General features: G+C 46.5%; 1 protein-coding gene across 1 annotated transcript in view; it reads right to left on the reverse strand.

Moving 5' to 3' along the window:
- The window catches only part of LOC144734939 (dual specificity mitogen-activated protein kinase kinase 1-like), a 40679-nt gene extending 14824 nt beyond the window's left edge, over positions 1-25855 (reverse strand). The window contains exons 1-3 of the mRNA XM_078617408.1: positions 25623-25855; positions 3682-3892; positions 2626-2772 (exon numbers count right to left, since the gene is read on the reverse strand). Coding sequence (XP_078473534.1) covers positions 2626-2772; positions 3682-3892; positions 25623-25708 — 444 coding nt within the window. The 5' untranslated portion in view covers positions 25709-25855. The remainder of the gene's footprint in view (positions 1-2625; positions 2773-3681; positions 3893-25622) is intronic.
- Between the last annotated feature and the right edge of the window lie 2039 nt (positions 25856-27894).

A 27894-nucleotide genomic window follows, 5' to 3' on the forward strand; every position in this document is an offset into this window, starting at 1 on the left:
ACTCATCAACAAAAGATCGTAATAGTGAAAATTTTGTGATCGATTAACTCGGGTCCGTTGAAAAATTGCGGACCCCGCTCCCACCACCCTGCCTTCTGAATGCAGGAAACTTCTTACAAGCCAAATATCCACGGGACGTCCTTAGACGGATTTCTACGCCATCCAGCCTCGGGCCAACTCTAATAAACACCACCGCTTCCGAGGTTGCGTGAAAGACAAGCAGATGAGTCGGCATCATTTCTGAGTGTTTTTTTTTTGGGGCCGAGCTATTTTAATTAGGAGGCCAAGATGGCGCTGCGGCTTCAAATTAATACCGTATTTTCCCGCATATCGCCCGCATACGCATATAACCCGCAGACGCATATACCCCGCAGGGCAATGTTTTGTTTGTAAAAAGTGGTAAACCCCGCGGGTTATATGCGGGAAAATATTGTACATCATGAGACGGGTGAGGACGAGGTTGGTGGTTCACGCTGGGATCGTCACGTCCACGTGATACTCAGCTGCGGAGCGACGAGGGGGGTGCCTATCGCGGGGGCGGTGGATGTGTGGTTCCCAAGCTCGGTTGGAAAGCGGTCGTGTAAAAACGGTGTCAGGCGCTCAGTTTCGTAAATTCTCCTGCTACAAAATTGGGGGCAAAGAATGTGTCCCCTTTCATTGCTTCTCAAGTAATCAATTTAACAACAAATTACGTTTGTGTAGCCTGGGTGATGGACAGACAGCGCTCGCGTATAAATAAACAGGCCCTTGTGTTTTGGAGCCGTGGTCAAAATATCCAAAATTAGAAAAAAAATTCCTGCAAATTACCTGATTGCACTTATCGCCCCTCCCTACTGGCAGACTAATGCCCTACAAAAGACACAAGGGGACAGCTGCTACTGGAGGGTGCCCTTTAAACGTTTTTGATAGCAGGACAATTAAATCACCTACCACCGGTTCCCCACCATATGTCGCCTCACTACTCTCGCCTGGCACAGAAGCAGCTCACGGTAAAACCCTATGTAGCGGCGTCACTCAGACCAAGGTCTTCAACTGTTACAGCCTCACGTCACTAGAAACTACACTACTATACACTGCACTACTACACACTACTAAACACTACACCATACTGTCCCAGCCTCATGTCGGTCCTCTGCTGTCAGCCCCTCGGTGTCGAACCTTCCAATCCCTTTGCACATCCGCAACATAAAATGCACTTCGACTTTCAAGAAACATCTAAAGGCCTCTCTATCTGTGTTGGGTCAGAGCTTTCAAGCAGGCCTGAGTTTGGCTCCACACCTCTGAGTTGTTTGACTTGTCTGCAAAATCTGGCGCGCTATAATTGTCATCATTATTATCGCATATGAAGTGCTTTGAGACCCCAGGGTTGCGAGATGTTATCTCCCTCTCCTGCTATGCAGGAGGTCGTGGGGTTTGCGATCCCGACCCTGATGCCTGTATATTTGGAATTTGCGTGTTCTCCCCGTTGCCGCGTAGATTTTTCTCCGGGTCCTCCTATTTTCCCCTCCGCAGTTAGAATCAACGTGGGTTTTAATCATTAATTTTGGCTGCTTAAAATGTCCACGTGAAAAGCCACTTTGTTGAGCTATCATTTGTGGCCAGGTCGCTTCTGAAAAAGAGCTAACAGCTCAGTGGGCCTTCATCTGGCAAATGAAACCATATTTTTTTTAGGAGCTCTATTTAAAACAAATTATTATTGTCATTACCAGGATAGAATCCATTATGCGGCAACGAAAAATAAGAGACGGCTGTCATTTTCACACTCTTCTCACAATTCTGAACTTGGAGCACTCAAAGTAATCAGCTTTTTAATTAATAATATATTGGTACGTTTTTATATTCTCTAAGATTTAAAGAATATACTGGTGCAAAAATTACCTTAAGAGGAGCACAATTTTTTGTTAATCAGTGCAATTTTACGTCGTTAGATATTATTATTATTACGACTACACCTTTGAAACTTCTTAGAGCATTTCAATTCAACGTTCATTCTGTAGCCACAGAATATCCCATTCAGCCTGCTAACTAGCGAGTTTGGATGGCAACGGCTCGCAAGCAGTCACTAACGACAACAGTTATCGTTGGGCTGGAGCGGAGCTCAGCGAGAAGCCAGCAAGGGAACTCGAGGCATTGATTATTTGTAGTAGTAGCAGCATTGATGATTCAACCTCAATTGTAAAGCACAAAAAATTAACCCGTAAAAACAAAGTTTTTCACTATAAATCCTTTATATGCGTGGCATCGGTTTTATTTTATTATTAATTTCTGTTTTTCTTGAGTAAGAGTTTCATTTTTATCACATTGGTATTTTAAATGAAATATGAAAAAAAAAATTCCCTAAAAAGCGGAAAATTTAGGAATTTTTTTTTCACGAAAATAAATTGTCACGCACAACGAGTCTGTGTGCAAAATGTCAGCTCGATTGGATCACAGGAAGTGGGTTAAAAAACGACCGAAAGATTTGCACGGTCGTAAGCGCGCAAGCAAGCAAGCAAGTGAACTTAATATAAAGGATTTAATAAGGGGAACACGAGGCCACGTAAACAATCACCGCGCTCGCACGGAGGTAGCGCTCGCAAGCACTCTCGCCAATGTGCGCACGCCAGGGGCGCACCCATAGCTCACCATGTGCTCCATGCAGATGCTGATCTCCCCGTCGCTGTAGAAGGCCCCGTAGAAGCCCACGATGTACGGGGAGTTGCACTCGTGCAGCACCTGCAGCTCGCGGATTATCTGGTTTCGGATCGCCGGCTTGATCTCCAAGTGGATGAGCTACAGACGGAAGGGCGTCGGACGAAGAATTAACGACGTGCGAGCCACTTTTATCGGTGAAGGTGATAGGTGCAGCCCCGCAATTGGCTTACTCACACCAACTGCTGGCAGAAGGGTTTCCTCTCACAGAGGAAAGCTCTCGAGAGGGTATTTTTGCCTACTTGTGCATGCCGGGTCTAAGATCCTGGACAGGGAGTGGGCCCACTCTTTAACCCCACCACAAGCCACCTGGCAATCAACTCACCTGTGTTGTATCCATTTTAGGGGACAGAGGCGGATGCGATTTTTGTTTCAACTGCGATGCCGGCAGATTGAACCAGCGACCTCTATTGCCAGTCCAGTACGCTAACCATTACACACCAAGGCAGCATCACATTCCTTTTTCCTCTTATAATATCTGTTTTATCATGGATAAGGAGTCGCACAGAAGGGAGGGTAAATTCATGATATTATTCCACATTTACATCAAGTGACAGCGATGATCTCCCAAAATGCTAAATTCATCTTTTTATCTGCATGTTTTCAAGTATTATATACTTACGGATAAGTGTCATGGTGTCAGGGGTAGTGTCAGTGTCAGTGCTAGTGCCAGTGCTACTGTCAGCATGCATGCCAGTGTCAGCGTGAATGTCAAGGCTCATGTCAGTGTGAGTGTTAATGCCAGTGTCAGGGCTAGTGCAAGTGTCAGGGCTACCGATGAATCCATGCATCATTTACATACATAGCATGTGTGGTGAGCATGGGCAGTGGTGGTTGTGGGTATGGGCGGTGAGTAAAAGCGAGTGGGGCAAGAGGCGGGGGGGGGGGCAATTGAGGAGGAGTAAAAGCCTGACAGGATGAGCAGGTAACGAGGTGGTGAGCGCGAGAAGGCGGGTGGGGGGGGGGGGGTTGGTGCGTGAGCGGCCTCACCTTGCGAGCCATGATGAGCGCCGAGGGCTTGTGCAGGACCTTCGTGACGACGCCGCCATTGCCGGCGCCGAGCTCGCTCAGCTTCTCAAAGTCGTCGTCCTTGAGCTCGCCCACCTTTTGCTTCTGCGTGAGGAACGCCTCCAGCCGCTTCTTCTGCTGCTCGTCAAGATCCAGCTCCTCCAGCTTTTTCTGCAGTTCCTCCAGGTTGGCCCTGGGAAGGAGCGATTCGACGATTTAATCATCACCATCATTTTAATTCACTCGGTGTTTCCGCCTGCAGACAGGTCCGATGGACAATTCTCTCTTCAATGTCGCTCCACCTCCCACTGCTCTCCTCGTCTGTCCGTACACACCCGTCCGCTGGCAGGACTTCGTCTAGCATCATCGTTCTTTTCTCCCTTCCTCACAGACTCTTTCCTCGATCACTGCCTCCAGCAAGCCGTAGCCTCTCACCGCTACTTGCCCAATCCAGACGTCCATCACTTAATATTAATATTCACACGACGTTTCACAAAGCGGGGGTAACAATCTCGAGACGCCATGTGGCAGGGGACGGACGCCCCGACAGCAGCTGTGCCCTGCGTGGCACAAGGTGAATGCAGCAACTGTCAGCAAGTGAGCATTCGTTCAATACGTAGGCTTTCACGACCAAACTTATTCATAATTAAGGTTGTTGGGTTAGATCGCGTAAGTATAAATGTGTCGTAACCCTCCACCACCCGATACAGCCGGTAAGGTTCGTCACGTAAATAAAACGTGCCAATTATCTTCTTGGTTCTTTCGGTAAAGTCACGTAGAAGGGAAGTAATAAAATAATAAAAATAAAACATAATAAAATAATTCTCACAACGTTTCGGCCACAACGCAAGCAGCCGTCCTTAGGTGAAGACCAGGTCTGTCGGGGAGACAGCGTTTGAATGAAGCTGTCTCCCCGACTCTCATTCAGACGCTGTCTCCCCGACAGACCTGGTCTTCACCTAAGGACGGCTGCTTGCGTTGTGGCCGAAACGTCGTGAGAATTTTTTTTATTATGTTTTATTTTTATTATTTTATTACTTCCCTTCTACGTGACTTTACCGAAAGAACCAAGAAGATGAATCCCTGCAGTCACGAAAGCTTTAAATCGAAATTTAACGTGCCAATTAGTTTACTACTTCAGCCGACCGGTGTGTTCGAGAGTAAATCCACAACATTTACAATTTAAGAACAATGTTTCGCTGGTAATTACATCCAGCATCATCGGGCGATTTGCCAGAACAGTGAAGCAATCCACCTGAAGCAGGTGGGCTGAAGCAGTAACTAATTGGCACGTTTAATTTACTTGACAAACCTTACTGGCTGTGTCGGGTGGCGAAGGGTTCGGACACAAATCTAGATTTGAAGTTTTCGTGACTGCAGGCATCCATACTCTTTGGTTCTTTTGGTAAAGTCACGTGGGTATAAAATAAAATTAATTAAATCACGACGTTTCGGGCGCAACACAAGCGTCCGTCATCAGGTGGGACAACCACAGCAAGAAACAATTGCTGAAGCTTGTGTTGTGCCCGAAACGTCGTGATTTAATTTATTTTATTCCTACGTGACTTTACTGAAAGAACCAAAGAGTATGGCTAGGACACATTTATACTTATCCGATCCAACCCAAAAACATTTATTATGAAATGATCATTAGTCTGCCAGGAGGGGATGCTGTTGATATGTGGTGGTGGTGGTGGTGATGATGATGATGATGATAATAATGTTCTTAACTTACCCAGGAATAATCACACTTGAGTCTCAAGACCTGTGGCTCAGGAGGATCCTGCATTGGGGAAATTTGGCCAATTCCGTGAAAGTGAAGTTTGGCTTCAGGAAGGAGGAGATACCAGAGAAGCTGGAGAAACCCTACCAAGCACATGAGGAGGTGAAGTGGACATCTCCACACAGAGAGATTCACAAATCCATTATTGGTATGCCATCTCCTGGCTAATTTGCAGCAAAAGCTTACGACACCTGGTTATTTGTGATGCGGTCGCCCATCCATCCAAGTACTAACCGGGTTGAACAATGACGAGATGGGGCACGTGGCAGTATTATTTTCATCATAAAACCATACATTGCCTGATTCATGAGTCATTAATCCAATGTTACCTGAGCCGTGGTGAATTAGAACACCGCTCGCACACACGCGGACGCTGTTCCGCATTTCCCACAAAACCAGCCGTGACACGCCATGCGATTTCGTTGATATTTTTTTTCCGCCTCGCCGCAGATTCATTCTCAACGCAAAAAAACATTATCGTCGATCGGATCCCAGTCAAATGTCGATGACACGGGCGTGCGTGCTTGCCGCGGTTTGTGCTTCCGGTGAGCTGGCAACGGGGAGGGGATAAAAACCACGGGGTGGGTGTTTGGGACCGGTCTGGTGAGCACGCTGCACTACCAACCTGACCACGCGAGTTCGATTCCACGCCAGAGGTGATATCTGAACCGTTTATAAGTAAACTAGCTTTACTACCCGGCTTCGCCCGGGACTTGGATTCACCACGCCCGGCCGCCTTTGTCCCCCCAGTGGCGATGTTCACACACCACACGAGTTGCTCGTTTGAGGCTGAGTCGACCTAGCGGAGGCCCAGGACCGGTTCAAATAATCGTCACCGGTGGTGGCCGTGAGCGGGAATCGAACTCGGGTCGCCGGTTTCGTAGCGCAGCGTAGCGCTAACCACTACACTACCACTCCCCCCACACACAGACGCGCGCGCATCCATAGGTAGACATACACACGGTTGCTGCAGACACACACAACTTTCAGGGTGCGTACGGCAGTAAACGACTCAAATAATAAAGCAGCAATGCTGCGCGAAGAACGCCTTAGACCTGCAACACATTTTTAAGGCACTTTACTCGCGGAGGGTTGGGGGGGATGCGTGACATCAGCAGGCACACTGCGATACACTTCCGCATGCGGGTGACATGACAGAGATGTGACGTCACAGCTCACTTGCCGTGCAAAATATATCCATTATTGCGCCCCCCCCCCCCTCCCAAATACAAAAGTGTATTTTTATAATGTTTACATGGTGTACAATCTGGAATGTACCCACATGGAAAATTTCAAGTTTGTTGCATGTCGGGTAGTATGCTAAACATTTTGAACAGACACACATATTCACAAATTTCCCTTTTTTCTATAAAGATCACTTGTGACCAGCCTGGTGAGGCTATGGTTAAACAACTCCTACGGCCGACAAGGCGTGTTGAGGTCTTTGAACAGCGGTGGATTGACAAAGAGCTGTAAATGATTATTTGTTGTATGCGATTGGTTCATGCGATCCATGCAGCCACGGGAGGTGTGACAACGCACTCCGATGTAAAATCATTATTTGAACCTCAAACCTGAATCGCGACAATTAGTCCAATAATTACAGGCCTAGATATAATCAGCAGCCATGGTCAATCCACTGCTGGATGAAGGCCTCATCAATCATTTGCCATTCCCCTGCGATGCAATGATGCAACAATCCTGCTGCACAGGAGCTGGTGTCAACGCTTGTTTTTTTTGTTTGTACCCCCCAATTTTATTCTAATTCGGTGTGATGCCGAGCGGCAAATTGTTCGTTTGAAAATCTTTGCAGGAAGCAACACGTACCGCCAAAGTGTTAGAAAATGGCCGCAGAAGTTGGTAGCGCAGAACTACTTCGGAGATCCTCTCAAGTGATCCTCATCTGTGTTCACACAACTGGGGTGTTTCACTTTCTATTGTGGTTTTCGTTGGTCCAGTCCCTCCCAAGCATCAATTCCCTTCTGTTCCAACCTAGTAATTTTCGCATCTTGTTACCGGTGCCCAAGGAGACATAGAATTTAGCCCGGTTGCAACCATGCAAACATAACACAGAATCCCCACCCCATGACAGATGACAACAGTATCCCCACCACAATGACACACTACCCAACATTCTAACTCGACCACAGACCTTTACAATCACAAACCCACACCCATCTCATTCAATCTCTGCTCAATGGGGAGGTCAATCCTTCTCTGATGCTTGGCACCCTTGACTGGATCTCGCTTCCCTTTGCCATCAGTGCTGAAGAGCCTATGTGCAAGTCCAGGCTCAAGATCATCCTATTTTCCTCTGTGCTTATGACCGTCTCCTTTTCCTTATGCAGTAAACAAGCCTCCTCTTTCTCACCAGGATGCCCATTCAGAAGCCACTGGAGCTACGCACTTTTAAATCTAAATTGGAAACTCATTTCTCGAGAACCGATTTTTTGCGTTTAGTTTATTTGCCCTTCCCACGCACCGCCGATTAGCACGGTTAGCAATGTACGGTGCGAAAGAAGTTCAACATATATATGCTGTATACAGCATCTTGAGATATGGTTGCATTTTGTAGCTGTAAAAATCCCAGTTGTACTGTACTGTATCCAGCGGAGGACAGTCAAACAATGATTTGTCATCCCCACGGAGGGAAGTTTTGTTTCCAATTTAAGAAAACAAGTCAAAGTTAGCACTTAATGACTGCAGTGAGAGCATAAACTCGCTACGTGTGAAAACCCGGTTTAATCATCCTGTGACGTTCACCCAGATTCGAACCCTAGTGGTGCCGGTTGATTGCCCTGACCATGAACCAACCAGGTCCTCCTCCATGTTTTATTGCGTTTTTAAAATATATAGATATCAAAAAATTGTTATGCAAAGCCATGGCGGTTGCTCCAAAGATCAGGCTGACAAAGCCACGGTGAGTCGAAAGAGAAGCCCCACCGACAACCGCCGATTGCGACCGCGACACTGCCGGGGAGTGCGAGTTGGAGCGCGTCAAGGTCACACGCGCCTTTGGCTCCCACTCGCACACGTCACTCGCTCGCTCCACAATGCGTTCCGTCTGCGTGCAACGGGCCTTTCGCAGAAACCGCACTCGGCGAGGAACGACCATTTCCCAGAGGCGACAGCTGACGGCGATCGTCGCGGTGGTTTCAAATTGACCCCAAAAAAACTTTTTTGGCAAAGGAAAAAAATTTCTTTCAATTAAATGGCACGAATCGTGGTTGCAAAGGGGAATGATGAACTTTTTCTCTCAGAGTAAAACAAAAATCCTTTGAGCCCACTGCGCATTTCAGAAATCTCTGCCTTTCAGCTTTTCAAAAGATGTGCGATTTGCTATTGAAAAAGCTCACACTGATTAAAAAGACCATCACAGCACCTCAATCAGAAATATGCAATGCCCAATTATGATCAATTATAGGGCATTGCAATGCCCGATCCACAAATACGAAAGAAGCATTGCAGCGATACACTCCGCTACTCCTTACACGGTTATCTGGCTTGACCACCTGAATGTGAAAATGTAGTTGCTCTGCATCTACATCAGCAGCCATACGAAAGAAGAATAATCGGAAATCTGTATTGTACCCGTGAGCCCGAGCAGAACAACGAGTGCGTAAGGGTTAGACTGGGGTGGTTAAGGTGGGGTGTTTTGACACCGACAGAAAAGTCTACTGGTGGTGGTTTAGAGCTGTAGAATTATGAACCCTTGGCCTCTGTTGGCCAAGGGTCCTCCACGAGAAGGAGAGCTCTGGAGAGCCCTCCCTCTAAGGGGCATTTGGTCCTAATCTCCTACTCTTCCACGCTGACCAGACGTCTTAGAAGGAGTGGGAGTACGTATACTTTACCCCACCACATACAACCCGCCAATCGACACATTTTTGTGCACCCAATATACTGCTGGGTGAACAGAGGAGGGGGGGGGGGGATTTAAGAAACTGCTGTATCAGAAGAGAGATAAGAGTGTGTATGGAGGGAAGTAGACCGCTTGCAAAGTAGACCGCTGCAAAGTATTATCTGTGGTTTGATTTAGTGTGCTGATCTTAAAGGTGCATTGAAAAATTTGATACTCCGACTGATGCTCCTACTGTTGTGGAGTGACTCATGCAGCCAGCTATGGCTGCAGGGTTTTGGTGGTACATGTTGTTTACGTCGTTTATTGTGAAAATTCGGTCACAGTTCCTATGATCACTGTTACATTGCTTTTATGGCTTTATTTTGGTGATTTCGAAAAGTTTTTTGGTTTGGCCATGTTTGTTTGTTGTAGTACGGAGTTAGACTGATGGCCTTAATCTAAGTTGTCTTGTGGTTGTTGTTGTTGTTTGACTTGCATCCCACTGGGATTTTTGCACACAGCGTTGGTGTACGGTGCTTTTTTTCTGAAATTTTTTCAGTTTTTTTTCCTGGATTTTCTGTTTGCACTTAGTCACTTGAAGATGTTTTCTTGTTCATGTTTTTGTTTTGTGTTTGTTGCGGTTGCACCTGATTCAAGAGCCGAATGGCTCACAGGGCTATACCTAATAAATGAACTTGAACTTGAGATGAGAGAGGACCTTGAAAATGGCAAGTGCGATTTATAACTTGATCCAGGCTTGGATTGGGAGCCAGTGGTGCGACTGGAGTATGGGAGTTATGTGGTCTTTGTTCATGGCTACTTGGTGAGAATTCCGGCAGTGGCATTTTTAAACGATAAATAAGGCCACAATAACGCCATTGCGGTAGCACGCACTGCTGCAGCACTTGCATTGATTGACACAAGCAACGTCCAATTCATTTACGCGACTATCTCATTATGCCCGTCGTTGCCAAGTGAGCCATGTCTGCAGCCTGGGTGCCTTGGTACCACCGGCTCATCAATATGGGCTCGGCGCAATTCTTCATGCCGCAAAGCCGACAGCCGCGGGAGACTGCGCCAAATACTTGGCAGCGATGAAATCTCCCTCCCTGACGCAGGATGCGATCACTGGCACCTTGCAGGATTGGCAGGGCCCACATGCACACCATCATCCCTGTTGTATTTTAATTCATAACTCACTGTGGCCTGCAGCGCGTCTCTTTGTCCGACTGCTGGGCAGTGGCGGCGCAGGCCTGCAATTCAGCACCGTGGAGGCCACGGTTGGTGGCTCACACAAACGTAGAAAACCTCTCTTCCCATGGGCATCAAGGTGCAATATCTGAGCTCATCAAGAGATGGTGGTACAGCAAGCATAGACTAATCACCATACGTTCCATCTGTATGAGATAGAGTGTTGCCCCCTCGCACGTGCGGGTTTCCACCCACGTGTAATAATAAGAATGCAATAACATATATAATGTATGAACACACATCATTTGGGTAAAAACATCTTGATATAAATGCCCAATGCAGGACCCTTCTGAAAAATATTCCTCGGATCTCGGTGTGGCTTCCTGGGTAAATAAATAACTATTATGATGACAACGACCCCTCGAACTGAAAAATAGCACACAAAGAAGTGTGGAGAGGTGCGCATTTGGAATTACGGCGATCCACGTGTTCCGCTTTCTCTAAATTACATTGAGAAAAAAAATGAGCACGTGGATCGGAGAAAAGAGGCGAGCCAGAGACGATTGTATTGACCATGATGAAAAGTGGCCTTGGGCAGGGATGATAGCCAGTGGTTGAGAAGACAATGAAGGAGGGTCAGCGAAAAGGAGAGGAAAGCGCCCGAGGGGATGTCCACCGTGGAGATCAAGGCATGAAAGCAACTTGAATGCAAAGTGGCCTGTTAATCCCAGGACCACAAAAGACGGCGGAGCAGCTTGGGTAGACCCTCATCCAGCAGTGAACTGATCGTGGCTAATGGCGTTTTGTCGTATAGAAAGAGTAGAAATTTACCACGTTGAATACAAGTTTTGGCAAAGTCCTATTGCTCTGTACTGCTTGAATGCATGCAACAAAATGGCATTTCAAAGCAAAAGCCAAATTATAATGCCACTCAATATTTTTTCCCAAGTGGCACCTTATATTGGTATGTAAAGGATCACAAACCCCCACCTATCTATCCCTTGTGATTGTATGAATCGTTGCAATGCAGGGTTGTGATTCAGTGGAATAATTAACGATGTTAATGAAACACTGGCGAATGGCAGCATCTCCTCGTAGGTGAGTGTTTATGTGGCCAAATTACAAACTATTATCATCTTCATCAACCGTGGTCAATCCACCGTAGGATGAAGGCCTGCGCACGCGGTATTGTTTGGTTGGTCATGGGGTCCATTTGACTTGCAAGCGCGGTTTGGTGACAAGAGGTTTAAGCACCGTCTCTGATGATACCTGTGGTGCGGAATCGAACATGGGTCGCTAGTGCACTAACCAACTGTGCCTTTGACTCCACCCTGTACACAACAAATTGTTCCCTCCACAATTCAATGCATTTATGGCGAGCAATTATCGTGCAACCCTACTGACGTTACCGATGGCCGGGAATCGAACGCAGGAAGCTAGGGCAGTGCGACAACCACCGTTGATAATTATAACAATAATTGGTTCTTTACCCTTCTATCTGGCAACAAAACTGACACCTTTTTATAAGGAGTCATGTTTGCATAGACCGCAATACCTGCAGTCATAATACAAACAAAAGAACATAACTCTGATAATGTATGCACTGTCCTTGAAGTTGATTGGTCCACACCCGAGACAGCTTTCCTGAGAGCCTAGTCTCATATGGGTTGGACCAGATGACGCCAAAAGGCGCACAACTCAAGGACAATGCACCATCAGAGTATGAGAGCTCGGGGCAAGCATCTACACTATGGGAACCTCTGTAGATGCTTGCCCCGAGCTCTCATACTCTGATGGTGCATTGTCCTTGAGTTGTGCGCCTTTTGGCGTCATCTGGTCCAACCCATATGAGACTAGGCTCTCAGGAAAGCTGTCTCGGGTGTGGACCAATCAACTTCAAGGACAGTGCACATTATCAGAGTTATGTTCTTTTGTTTGTATTATGACTGCAGGTATTGCGGTCTATGCAAACATGACTCCTTATAAAAAGGTGTCAGTTTTGTTGCCAGATAGAAGGGTAAAGAACCAATTATCATATTTTAACTGGCAAATGAGGTTCCCATAGTGATAATTATAACGTTAAGCTTGGAACAATTTACCTCCCCTGTGATTCGATGACTTTGTTTCCATGATGCAGGTAAACGAGGATAAAAAATGTTTCCCACCACTTTGAAAATCCAAATTCTACTCCCTCTCGTACACGATTTCACTTTGTGCAGTCCTGTTCACTTCATTGGCCTAAATGAGCTATAGGATGATCGGTGCCATCATCACTCTGAGGCTGATCAAATGATTTCCAGCTTGTGGGCAAGTCAACAGTGGTTACACCTTGATGGGTAGACAATCCCCCACCATGGGAATGTGGAATCACCATTGGCTCAGGGCTGTCAACACGATGAGCGCCAGCCTCAGTGCTCATTTGACCAGCAAATGACTTTCTCTACTCGGAGCCCATCGTTTGTATGCATCATAAACAATACATTCCCAGGTGCGCAATTGGTTGCATATTTTTTAAGTGTAATTTTTTTTATACAATCGATGAATCTACGTATCCTCTCATACCTAATTTCCACTGCATAAAGGCAATCCAACATTAATCTAAACCCACAAGAATTGGTGTTGGTGCTCTTGGTGGGGGGGGGGGGGTCACAGGATATAACTTACCCGGTCCAACTGACCTCGACGACGGATGCAAACGAGGCATGACAGAGAGCTCGAGAAAGTGGTCACGTGGCACAAACCGCTCGTGACTCCGGCCAGCGCCGCTGCTGTCCTCACACCGTCGCCGGGGCAGTATTAAATAATAATTCGGCGACCTGCCCCCTTGCGGAGGTCACGGTTTATCCCGAGAGGAGAATACGGCCACGAGCACAGATGGAGAATCTTTGGGGCCGTGGGCAGGAGACGGCGCTGCAGCTACCCACCACCATTTCCCACCATGAGGTTAAGATGACAAAAACGCGGATTTCTAATAAAGCACCGTCTAAATGCAACCGCATCTCAAGACGATGTAACCGAAACCGTGGGGGCATTCGTCTTATAGAGAAAGTCAAAGTGATTTCTCACGTGAATGCGCATTAAGGCGGTGCTCGTGTCTTGTTTACAGCACTGTAATCAAGAGTGGCGACAATTCTACATCTCTATGGCAGAGGCGAGTCTCTCCGTTTGCTCTATTCCTGAGGAACTTGGAGAGTTAATAGAGAGAGGCAGTCATAGGCAGTGAACACAGTGCTCTTTTAGACTGGACCTTATTAAGGGCGGGGAGTGGACAGCGAGGATGGCTGAGAGAAGAGAGCGAGAGGGCTACGAACCCTGTTCACACGCACTTCAAGGAAACGGCCCTTGCACAACCGGTAAGATCCTAACCACGACTGATTGAAGAAGGCTAATTAAACGGCGGTATGCTCGCTGTGTCGGGATGAAGGTCTGGTTACAAATCCCCACGGTAGCAGCAGCGACGGCCAAATCTGGTGCGCACCCTCTGCCGCTACTCATATTTCACTCGGCTTTGCAGACGAATGCCGCTGCCATGGCGTAACAGTTAGCACACTGGACCTGCAATCCAAAATTCGCCGGATTAGATTTCCTGGCACGACAGTTAAAATAATGGGACAGTTTAATTAAATTCCCTCCCGAGCGTTGTCTGCCCAGCAGTATAGCTAGGTACACCAACAGTTGTTGTTTTTCCTACGTGACTTTACCGAAAGACCCAAAGAATATAACAGTTAAAAGTTGATCGCAGGTCAGAGGTGGGGGTAAGGCGTGGGTACTCCAATTTCTTCCAAGATATCTGGCACGTGTGGAAGAGTAGGCCTAAATAACCCTCTAGGCCAGGGGTCCCCAACCCCCGGGCCGCGGACCGGTACCGGTCCCTGGCTTGTCAGGAACCGGGCCGCACAGCAGCAGGAGGTGAGCGGTGAGTCCGCGTGTGGCCCGCCTCCATTATTTTATTTACCACTTCAGTCCACGCCTTTTCCCCGCACTGCGCACTTGTCTCAGTCACAGTATTGGTAAGCCCACAAGCTGACCCGAGCCAAAATGAGTAAAAAACAAATGTCACTGGATAGCCTCTTTAAAAAGTGGGAAAGACCCAATGATGACCCCCCCCTCCCCGGTCCGTAAAAAAATTGTCCTCCACGAAACCGGTCCCTGGTGGCAAAAAGGTTGGGGACCGCTGCTCTAGAGGGGCTCTTTAGACCTCCCGAGTTGCAGGCCCTTCGGCCAGCAGTGGCGTCAATAAACAATCGCAGGGCTGCAGCCATACCTTGATTCGGTGATCAATGGCAAAGGCGGAAAGCGCACTTGCGCAAACTCCCTTTCTCACACCCACCTCTGCGTTGCAACGAGTCCACTCGCTCCTGCATACGAGTGGATTGCATTGATATTCTTAGGTTTTTTCGGTAAAGTCACGTAGGTAAAAAATTAAAAGTAATAAAAGTAAAATAAAATTCACGACGTTTCGGAGGCAACACAAGCTTCCGTCTTCAGGTGGAACCGTCACAGCCCGACAGCTGTATCAAGTAAATGAGGGATTACAAGAGATACCACTCCGTATATATAATGGTTGAGGGGGGCAGGGCCAGGAACGGCACACTTTTATTAATATGGTAAGGTGAGGCTTAAGACTAAGAATAGACTGCATAACAATTGACTGAGCCTTTGTTATGGAGAGGTGCGGTTTGTGACTAACGCCTAGCCTACATAACAAATGCTGCAAATGAGACCGAGCCTCTGCCATGTAGATGGTAATAGGCTACATAACCTACGTGACTTTACCGAAAAAACCTAAGAATATGAATCCTTGCAGTCACGAAAGCTTCAAATCTAGAATGGATTGCATTGCTCCATTTCCCTGCATCGCACCCTCACGGGGGGCCTGTTCCTTACTTTGGCTGCCACTCGCCGTTGTTAGTCTCAGCTCGCGTCCCATCGTCCATTCTAGCCAGGATGTGTCCTGCCCAAGCCTACTTACTTTTATTAGAAATCAATATGATGTCTCTAACTTGTGATTGTAGCACCACCACCTCCCTCCCCCCACCACTCCCAAAAACCATGCTGCCAAACGGTCTGAGGACTAGAGTCAGCCGGTGCAGACGCTTGTTTCAAAGTTCAACGCTGGCATCACCAGAGTAAGCCGCAACCATCCAGGGATTATCCTCACCTCCGCCGTCGCACGTGCCCTCGACCACCAGGTTTCCACTCTGCCCAGAGATGATTTGCTTTTATTTAAAACGAGAAACACTCTGCATATGCATGGATTATGTGATGCTTCCCAACACGTGGTATTGTCCTTGGAAGTATTTAATTACGTAATCGGCAGTGCAAGCACCGACGGGTAGAGGTCAGGGAAAAATGCGTATATGCATATTTGCAAGTATGTCCTCTCTACGTAGTTGCCTCCAAGTTTTGGGGTGACCCTATGATCAATTTGGCCAGTTGTCTCGAGGGCCGTCGTTCCCAACCAAATTTGACTCGCGTACCAATGGCGAACCTCTAAACATATTTGTCGACCACCAAGCACCAAATAACGTATACAGTAAAACCTTGGATTGCGAGTAATTTGGTCTGCGAGTGTTTTGCAAGACGAGCAAATGTTTTAAATAAATATTAATTTGATAAACGAGCGAGGTCTTGCAATACGAGTAGTACGTGTATACGCTTTGTCTGCTGAGTGTCACGTGATCACAACTGATATACGAGTGCTTTGGATTACAAACACGTTTCTGGAACGAATTATGCTCGCAATCCAAGGTTTTATTGTATTTCGCAATTCAAAATACTCTTAAAAGTACTGAACAATGCACAAAAGCTATACAAAACAATTTACTAGATTTTTGTTACACATGTGCTATTTATAAAGCGTTGGGCAATGGGTTGTGAAAAAAATCGGTTTATGAAAAAAATTATCTGCTACTGGACTGTATTCGCAAGTTCTACAAACCACTTTTTTTTTTCAATAAAACTCAAAAATTCGTATGGTGATCCATTTATAGACACCCCACTGATTTCTAATGAGCCTCTCAACTTAATTCTCAACAGGCGATTGCATATTGAGAGTGTTTAAATAGCGTGATTCATGTGTTGAGAGTGGGGAGACGGTTTTGTCGCTTTGATTTGAAATGTTCATTCTGGAAATGTTCTCCCAATCATTTTGTTAGGGGCACCTATAGCATTCACAGATTCTTGAAAATGTGTAACAGTTTGAATCCCCTAGCCGCCCTGATTAAAACTGTGGCACCATTAACCATAAAAATACTATACGGCCGTCTGCTTCACATTGGACGTTAAAAATCCTGTGACATCATTAGCAAGAGTATGCCAAGGTGTGCCAGGTATCATGGTGCCAATTTTCAAAATAAAAAAAATTCCTGCCAATTACTCAATTTGAATCTACATGACAACCATCACTACATACTGCGAATACTTGGCAGGACCTTCCTGAAAAAGGTTCATGAGACTAAGTGAGGCATTCCAGGGTACCCAAGTGAAATAATAATTAAAATAATACTGAGATTGCTGTGAGATGTGCTGAGTGGAGGTTTTGATGTGAAATGTTCTCTATAATTTCTCTAATTATTTGAGGGTATATATAGATAACGGTGATGTGAACGCAAAGAAAGTCAGATAAGAAGCAGATCTCAAATCAACAACTGATACCCACGATAGGCATTACATCTCAATGCCCCTTTGTATGCGCAAATGAAGTGATGGGGCTTAAGAGAACATAACTCTCGTCCGTTCGATATTCAACCTTTGGAATGGTGCACATCCTGCACAATGCAATCGATCAATCATCTATTTATGGACGTGAAATCCAATCACATTAATAGCACTCCCTGGCTTCATTTCGACATGAGTGCTGCTACAAAAATCCAAGCTGTACCCATCAATTAATCGCAAGTGGAATCGTACCAAGCCAAGGTCTCCTATGGGAAAGTAAAATTAAACTCCGTGGCTCTATTCTGCTTCATTATCAACATCATCACTTGCCATGATCAATCTACCGATGGATCAACGCCTCTACATTTGTGCCATATTTCACAGTCCTTTGATGCAGCAAACCACTTTGCATCTGTAAACGAGCCAAAAGTTTTGCTCTCTCTCTCTCTCTCCACAACAGATATCTTTTCGGGCACGTTACCACCTTTGGCTGCCACTCAATTGTTAGTCTCGGCCACAAGCCATCTTCCTTTCTAGCGACGTCTCCTGCCCAACACTATGTTATGTACTTTTATTAAAGGCAGAAGTTGCGTCTTTAACCAGGGCAATGCTCTCCATTCCGTGTGTCTTTCCATCTCTCAGCGTAATCCCAAGTCTGCATCACACTCCAAGCTATCTTTGCACTCTCTTTGGCTCCGTCGTCTTTGTTGGTGTCAACGTTTCTTTTTGATCCAAATATTATAGCAGGTGACAGGCATTTATTAAGTGTGTGTGTAAAGCATATTGGCCATAACGCATGTAATCGCTTAATTATTAAACACTCATTGTACAACACCAAGGAAAGTGAGGGTATCCCATTGCAGTCGACACCAGACTGGGTTTTCAAACGAAACCTGCGTGAGTTCAATCGATCACATGCTCTATTATTCATGAGACAATGTACAGGTAGTCCCCGAGTTACGATGGTCCGACTTACGATATTTCGATCTTACGATGGCGTTAGCGATACGACAAAATTGCCATCAACAACCTTAACATCGTTCGAGTGTGCAGACGACGGACAGAATCTTGGTGAGTACGGTACAATATGATACGTTACGATACGTTCAATGCATGTGTATGATACGTAGCTTTAGCGATTTCATTTTAGGGTTACCACGATACGATACGTTCAATGCATGTTAAAAGTTTTCATAGCAGATAGGATTGTTTCCTGAAAAAAGCTTTCTATTAAATTGCAATTCATAAAGGTAGGCTAAGAATTTACCTTGTTTTTTACTTTAAATTTTACTGTGCAATACAGTATTGTTATTAATAACTACATACAGTATATAGTTTATACAGTACGGTACTGTAAATTGCTCTGTTTTGCTAAATTATCACCATTCTTTAAGACTCCTGGGTAGGTTGGGCCATCTTCGACTTACGATATTTTGACTTACGATGGGGTCGTCGTAACGCATCTCTATCGTAAGTAGAGGACTACCTGCACTGGCTAACAGGTAGTAGATATTACGGGGGTCGAGTTGGCACAGTGGTTTGTGCAATGTCCTGTGAATTCGACAATGCGAGTTCGATTCCTGGCCAAGGCTAACATCAAATTGTGAGTGTTAGTTGAATCAGTTCTGGACCTCCCCCCATTTCACCAATTGACCCCCACACAATGGATACGGGGTGGGGAGAAAGTTTTTCAGTAGCGGAATAACAAAGTAAATACGTAATTTTTATGTTTTATAAAGGAAATCACATGATTGAAAGCATTACTCAATTCATCGGCCAATTAACTGTTTCTTCACCCCAGTTACTATGGAAATCAACTCTGGTCCAGCATTTCAAGTATGCCAAACCTTTCACATTCATATGCAGACCACGTGTAAAATGAGTGGATATTTTATTCAGCGTTCCACAGCACACACACGTATGTGTATGTTAATAGCAGTGAAGCAAACGAATCATGACAGTTTCATATAGAGTCTGACGTCTTTTGACGTATAGACGCACAGGTTTGAATTTAGAGGCGAATGGAAAATTAGATAAAATTTGCGGCCCTGCAGCCACTTGCTCAACGCAGACATCTTTTCTAAGAGGTGGAATGCACCCACACTTTACCTTACAACAAGCGACCTGTTAACTTTTCTATACTGCTGGGGAGACAACACGTGGAGACGGGGGGAGGGGGTGCAAGAAAATTGCACATTGGATCAACTGCTGCGCTGAGAAATAGAACTGGCAACTTCTGGTTCGCCCAAAGTTTAAATGAAGTGCTCATACCAATAACATCGGACAATCCAAGATCTTCTGGATAGCATAGGTATGGAATGGCAATCAACGACTGGCTATGTACGGCGCGAAAGAAGTTGAACATACACACATGGCTGATAAAACTCAAAAACCATTTGCATCGATATGTTGAAACACAACAGACGTTATTCTTATATCCAGATTGCAAATCCAGTGCGCGAACCATTACACCGCAGCTGCGTCCCAGGCAATGAGATATTATATTCATTCATACAGATGATAACGTCTGCATTACTGTGCGTTCCCCCGTGTTGGGAGATTAATGCTTCCTGACGGAGAGGGCGGTGATGAACTCAGGGCTTGCATTCCATGGCATTAAAACGTGGCCACCCAACAATAGTCTGGGACACATGGGCACAAAGACAAATATCCCCCTAATAGCCTTATTAGGCTGTTGGGGCAAGTCCTGTTAGCGAGCACCGATTAAGGCCGGAACGGTTCACGAGGGGGTGGCTAGCCAACTTGACACCCAGCTGCCTTTGTCTCCCCAGTGCTGATGCTAACACACCGAGGGGAGGTCCAGTATCAGCTCAGCTATTTGTCACCGATTTTGGCTGCAAGCAGGAATTGATTTCCAGTAGTTGGGTTTGTACCGCAGTTCAATAATGATTGCACCACCGCCCCCCACACATTTAACATGTGCCAGGCGAGGTGCACTTTGAGGCCACATGAAGTGTCAAAAAGGCTCGCTGGCAGGTCACAGAACAGACCCTAGTACCATGGGTTTACTGAGATGACTAGCAGGTGCACTACTTGTGCTCTCCACGATGCCAATGTGCTATGTTTTAGTTGTTGTGAGTGTCGCTACTCCACCCTCCGTTGTTGCTGAAGGGCAACTGCCTCAAACTGCCCAGCAGCATCCTTCACAAGCCTCCTCCACAGAGGCCGATCTTGACAACTGGTACTAGTTATCGGCAAGTCCAATCAGCTTCACATCCTTCTGTACGACAACAGTAAATTTCTTCTCTAGCCCGTGCTGTGTCTCTTTAGTCCCCTCTACCTGGTCAAATGGAAGCAGCTTGGGCATGTGGTGACTGGGCATGCCGACTACATGACCCAGTCAACACAGCCTAGTCTGGCCGAGGAGATCACTGATGGGGCTGTGTCCAAATCTTTTAAGGAACTGAGCTCCTCACACAATCAAGTCTGTTTACATTCAGAATGGATTGTAGGGAGGCCATCAGGAATATTTCAGACCAGTGCAGGTGTTCCCTTAAAGGGCTCCACGTTTTGTAAGCACAAGGGAGGGCATAACTGTGGCAGAGAATATCTGGAGCTTTGTATGGAGTGATAGGCCAGGTAGCTTTCACATAACGTTACGCAGCTGATTAAGAGATAGTGCCACTCGACTGAATCAGACAGGCACACACAAACACAGACGCATAGACACACTGATCCCTGAGAAGTAAAAAAAAAGGTAAAGGTGCAGTCTTGTAATTGCTTGGTCATGCCAGAGCTGGCAGAAGAGCTTCCTCTCGAAGGAGCTCTTGAGAGAGTACCCACAATATAGCCTAACACTGGCAACCTACCGATTGACTTGTGCTGTGTACTTATTTAAACTGCTGGGAGGGCAACGGCAGGGGAATATTTGAGACACTGCACCGTAGTTTCAACTGCTGCGCCAGGATAACGAATTGGTGACCTGTGTGCAAACCGTCACACCGTGGTTGTAAATGCATGGGAAGAGGGGGGTGGAGACAAGAACATACTGAAAAATATACTGTTTTGGAGATGTGGAGATGTTTAAAAATACAATGACGCACGCACATGTACATATAATGCAATATAGTGAAACAGACTCCGGGACAGATAAACCCACATTCTGAATGACGCACACGGCGCTGAAAACACGAACTTATCTACACACAAGAGTCACACACAATGAGCCACACGAACAAGCATATACTGACGCACACGAAGACACACTCACAAAGCGACAGATATATAGATATACATACTAAAAATACAAATATCCCCTACAAAGAATGATGGGGAATGTTACTTTAGCAAGCACCGATTAAGACTGATATTGCACATTTGGGAGTGATTTTGCCAACACCACACCTGGCTGCCTTCGTCTCCCATATGCTGATGTCTGCACACTGCATCAGGTTACTCATTTGAGGCCGAGACGAGCTAGGTAGGGAAGGTGGAAAACCAGTTCAGATAGCCACCACATGCATCAACCACTACACCACCACTCTCCACATACATGCGTCAAGACACACACACACATTGTGAACCACACACACACACAATGCCACCATAAATCTAACCATGTATATAACGAATAACCGTTTGCCAGACGCACCCACAGGCAAACAGTCCCACCTTAAGTAAATGCCCTTGCCATGTGTCATCCTTCCCAAAGCCACACAAGGTGTTGCTACACCGCAATGGTGACGAATGCAAAGCCATTGGAAGCCATGTGGAGTCAAATTGTATCAAAGAACAGGCATGTCGACACAAAGAGAGAAAGGCCAAATACAGGGCTGTTGAAAGTCAACGGGCAACCCTGCTTCTGTGTATGTATCCATAATAGAGGTTTTTGGGTTAGATCGCGGAAATATAATTGCGTCATTAAACCCGCCACCACCCGACACAGCCAATAAGTGAGGTTGGTCACGTAAACAAAACATGAAAATTCGTTACGAGTTGAGCACACCGGTGCGTTGGAGACTAAACCCACGACATTTACGATTCGAGTACGACGTTTCGCCAGTAACTACAACCAGCATCATCAGGCGGACAGCCCGAGTTGTGGAGAAATTATCCTGCTTCAGTATACAGTACAGCCCGGTTGTCAATCCACTGCTAGATGAATTAAGGCTTCCCTTTACCTACGTGACTTTACCGAAAAAACCTAAGAATATGAATCCTTGCAGTCACGAAAGCTTCAAATCTAGAACTTCCCTATACCGTGTCCATAATGAGGGCTGTTTGGCCACACTGTGTTTCACCATGCTGGTCAGTACGGGTTTATCAAGTGGGTGGGGGTGGGGGTGCCGGTGGAGGGGGGGGTACAGCTGGTGCATCTGCCAGTCATCTAAATCAGCCAAACCCAAGGCACCTGAGTCTGTCCCGCAACCTCCCATCAGCGAGCCTTCAACAATTCACGTGGCTCCTCAGTGCACCTGGCCTGAGCAGAGGTGGGTGTTGGTATTGGTGCCCAGGACCAGTTTCGAAAGCACTCGCCAATGTTTAGCCCTGCCTGCGAATCGAAATCGGGTAGTCGGGTCCATAGTGCAGTGTACTTGAGCAGTACATTGACTCCCACAACACCCTTGGCGGATGTGCTTGGATAAAAAAAATACAGTCACAAGTGTTATCTTACTGCCAATTAAACACACGGGGAATAATGTCGCCTTTGTTCACATTGTAAAGAGGAATATAAGATGTTATGACTCCACTGGAATAACAACAGTCCTTGTTGTTAATACTTGTAAATCCAATGGTCCTTTCGTAACACGTGTAGGAAAAACAATAGCGTCCTTCATTTATCCTAAGAAAAATCAGTCCCAATGATTCCGTTCTGAAGGATTGTTGCATGAAGATGTTTGGACAATACATTTTAACATATTTGCACATTTGAGCAATGAGTTTATCAGATCAAGTCCGGAGCCAAATGAAACTAAAGGGGAATCCGATATCAAATGCCAGAAAAGAACCCCGTTCTTGAAAATATTTAAAGGCGTGCCCTAGGGGCCAGATGCATGTACAGTATTAGAATGTTATTGTGCAAGTGTGCTCTTTACTCATCCTCAATTAGTACTTGGTGTGATGCGTAAAAACATTGCCACTAAGGGAGACAAAGGCGGCCGGGCGTGGTGCTGGCCACCCACCCCCTCGTGTGCCGTTCTGGTCTTCATAGGTGCTGCTCGCTAACCGCACTTGCCCCGACAGTCTGTTAAGGCTATACGGGAGATCTTTGTCTTTAAAGAAGCACCACAAGAGAAAAAAATGAGCCAAGGCTTTTCAAAGCACACGCGGAGATCGCAAGCTTTGAATTCCATTGGCAGAAAGAGAACAACACATGGGTTAGAATGGTAAGTGAGCTTGGACAGGACACGTCATATGATCTAGAAAGTGATGATGTCCGACGGTTAAGTGCTGTAGAATGAGGCAGCCGAGGCCAAGAAATTGAAAGAATAGCTGTCAACCCATACGCTTTACCCGTATTCTTGCGCAGGGAAATTTAGTTTTCAGGTCCATACGGCGAACAGCCGTTTCAATACCGCCACATTTTTTGTCTATTTGTGTGTGTTTCTACCCTGTGATGGGAATTTGTAGGATGAACGTTGAGATTTATAAGAGGCACGGGGTGACCAATAAAGTCTGAACTGGTCTGCAATACGAGGTGGGCACTGATAAGGGGTTGACAGGTATGGAAAGTGTCTGAGTGAGGAACCCTCCACCGTGGAGATGGAGCGCTCCAAGGTGTTAATATCCATCTGATAAGATGTTCACAAAGTCGCTCTGATTTTAACGGTACTTATTTGAACATATTGCATGTGCAAGAAATTCACGATCAATGCATACGACTTACGGATCAGAAATGTGAGCGGATGCTTAAAAACAAATGCGCAAAAGAAAGATGGGGATATGCATGTTTTGGAACTACGCTAAGATGTGAAACAGAACACATTGGACGAGGGGAAAAATGCTAAATCGGAGCCATCACGTTGGGTCATCAGCCAGCAGTGGATAAACCATGACTCGACGATGAAAGCACGATGAGATGCTTGCTTGTAATGCCACTAAAATAGACCAGAGGAACACGTGGATCAAGTGAACAAAGGTATCATGTTGACTGTTTAAAGAAATAAAGTGGGTTTGGGCAAGACACATGATGATGGCTAGCTGCTGGAATGACGAATGATGAGACGAGACTGGTGAAAGAATTGCAGCCAAATGGAGAAAGAGAGACCCCCCCCCCCCCACAGACCTCGTGGATTCATAGTAGCAGATTAAAAGATGCAATAAAGATGTTGTTATCCATCTTCTTGGTTCTTTCGGTAAAGTCGCGTAGAATGGAAATAATAAAATAATAAAAATTAAACATAATAAAATAATTCTCACGACGTTTCGGCCACAATGCAAGCAGCCGTCCTCAGGTGAAGAACAGGTCTGTCGGAAAGACAGCGTCTGAATGAGACGCGCCATTCAGACGCTGTCTTTCCGACAGACCTGTTGTTGTTCTTCACCTGAGGACGGCTGCTTGCGTTGTGGCCGAAACGTCGTGATAATTATTTTATTATGTTTATTTTTATTATTTCCATTCTACGTGACTTTACCGAAAGAACCAAGAAGATGAATCCCGGCAGTCACGAAAGCTTCAAATCGAAAAATGTTATCCACTCAAGTGTTTGTTCAGACGCAGAGTGGATCTCGTCCGTTCTTCCTTTAAAGCAGTGAAGACAGCAGCAGCAGCAGCGATGGGGACGACTTTAGACTTTCCACCCCCCCCCCCCTCATTTACAAAGCTTCCAACTGGTGTTGGTCACGACGTGCATGCGATGTATCTGCATTCTAGATTGTTTATTTTATCCGAGAGAAGACACGTGCTACTTTAAATGCTGATCCACGCAGAAAATATGTTAAAGTAACGGTCAAGGGGATGGGTTAATTCATTACGCGCGCACATATTTGAAGACACTTGGGCGAAACGTGATATCCGACCAAGAGTTGGGGCTCCCCTACATCAAACCCGCACACACCCAGAGTGGTGAAGTATGGTCAAACGACACCCCGAGGGGTTTCATCCAGCAGTGGATTGACAATGGGGGGGGGGGGGGGCATGCGCATTATGCACACCTTCATATATTTAGTCCGTAGTGCATAACGATAATCGCGTTAAATTCGTGCGATCATATTTAATTAATTTAAATCTACATTTAATCAGTTGTTGCATCCGAAGCCTAACGCCGGACCAGGAGACACCGACCCTCGGATAGAATCGCTGCCGGGATGGAGGCACCAACTCCCGGCCGAGCTCGCCTGGTCCAGGACCCCCCCCCACCACCACCTCGTTAGATTTTTTTTTTACAACCTCTCGCAGCTCAACGAAGAAGCCCCGCAGATCTACACGACATCCGACGTCAACGAAAACCCGCGGCTAAATAACCACAAATACAATTGTCATGCACTCACTCGGTGGACGTGGTGGGGTTTCCCACAGGAACGCAGTCTCCGACCGTGTGGGTGATTTGCAAGGGTTCTGGCTTCTTCTTGGGCATCTTTGTGGAGTGGTTTTTTTTAAGCTTAACTTGAAGAAATGTAAAAAAAAAATGTTTAAAGGGGAGAATTTTTGAGGTTTGGTTTTTACCGAGGCCCTGAGAAGGCAACCACCACACGGACCCGCTACACAACCACTCAGCCCCGGGTTCCTCGGGCGACGATGACGTCACGCGGGCAACGCCCAACCCCTCCCCGTAGCCCCGCCCACTTTCACACTGACCACGCCCACCTTTTCGCTATCGCCCCGCCTCCCTCCCTCAAGCCCCTCCCTTCAAGCTCGCCCCCCACCCCCTTCACGATCGCCCCGCCTCCCTCTTTCAAGCTCCTCCGCCTCCCTCACGCCACGCCCATTTAGCCCACCCCCCACCTCCTCCAATACGATGGTGACGTCACCAGGGCGCCTGTGCCAGGCCAGGTGCACTTTGAGGCCACGTGAAGTTGTTGAAGGCTCGCTGCAGGCAGGAGGAGGTCACGGGACAGACCCAGCAGTGGCCGCATGGGTTGGCTGACTGAGATGATTGGCAAGATTCACCAGCTGTAACCCCCCCCCCCGCCTACTGTGACAGCTTGCTGCGTTTTGGGGTCGTCCATAAATAACGTCACGCGATTTTTTGACCCCCCCCCCTCGTCACACGGCGTCACATAAGTCAGACCCCCCCCCCCCTCAAATATGACGTCACAAAGCTCTGCCGCCCCCCCCCCCAAAAAAAAAAACATGCTTCAAATCGCTTTAAACTATTGTCATTGTCGTGCGTATTTAATGTGGCGCTGCACTCTGATGTTGTAGGCGAAAACATGTATTAAAACTTCTATTTAATTAAGTAGAACGTGTTGTCTATATTTAGTTAAAGTTGTGCATTTTGATGTGACGTCACATTTCCTAACACACATCGTCACAAATGTCTGACCCCCCCCCCCCCACTAGGTGCGTGACGTCATTTATGCCCCTTTATCGGCTCGGCGCTCCGCTCGTTGTTGTGAGCGTCGTCTCCTCTGCCCTCCGTTGTTGCTGGAGGGCGACTGCCTCCAACTGCCCAGCAGCGTCCTTCACGAGCCTCCTCTCTGTATAGAGGCCGATGATCTTGACACCGCTGGTACCGGTCAGCGGCAAGTCCACTGAGCTCCACGTCCTCCCGTACCGCATCAGCTCCATCTCCCGTTGAGGCGCCTCTCTCCGGACAAACAGGAGCTGCTTGGGGCATGCGTTGGCTGGGCATGCGGGCTCCATGACCCAGCACCTCACCTGCCGAGACCATGCCCGTTTCATTAAGTCCCTCGTGGGTGCTGGCACGATTTTTAGTTTAAAGCGATTTGAAGCATGTTTTATTTTCAAAATGGAAATATGGTTTTTGGGGGGGGGGGGGGTCAGAGCTTTGTGACGTCATATTTGAGGGGGGGTCTGACTTTTTGTGACGCCGTATGACGAGGGGGGGGGGGTCAAAAATCGTCCAAAATCGCGTGACGTCATTTATGGACGGCCCCAGAGACTGCATTGCGTTCTGTCCTCCTGAGGAGTGGGAGACTCCACAACAGTTGAGCACAAGGGAGGGGTGGTGGGGGGGTTGTGAAACGACAAAAACTTTATTTCAAACAACACTGCAACTAAATGTTTCAGCACGCGGTGAGTTTGCGTATGAATAAGGCAGGCCTAGCCTAATGCACAGTATTCTTGGTTCTTTCGGTAAAGTCACGTAGAAGGGAAATAATAAAAATAAAACAATACAATTCTCACGACATGTCGATTTCAACACAAGCAATCATCATCAGGAATGAAAGCCACAGCAATAAATTTTATAAAAATCGCCACTTTTTCAAATTTTCTTGCTGTGGGTTTCATACCTGATGATGATTGCTTGTGTTGCAATCGAAACGTCGTGAGAATTGTATTGTTTTATTTGTATTATTTCCCTTCTACGTGACTTTACCGAAAGAACCAAGAATATGAATCCCTGCAGTCACGAAAGATTTAAATCGAAAATTAATGCACAGTAAAGAAACATTCGGAAGTGACTGCTTTCCGTTAACAACTCATATTAAATGTTTCGTGGTATTAAAAAACAATTGGATACAGTATATGTTCCATTAGTTTAATTGTGGGTAGTGTTAGGGTAGATATTCGATTAAATGAAAGAATCGTAGGAAGGGCAGAGCGTATGTGCAAGGATACTATACAGGCAGCAATACA

This window comes from Lampetra planeri, chromosome 53 (assembly GCF_965212315.1).
Source record: "Lampetra planeri chromosome 53, kcLamPlan1.2.h2, whole genome shotgun sequence".
In the NCBI taxonomy this organism is placed as follows: Eukaryota; Metazoa; Chordata; class Hyperoartia; order Petromyzontiformes; family Petromyzontidae; genus Lampetra; species Lampetra planeri.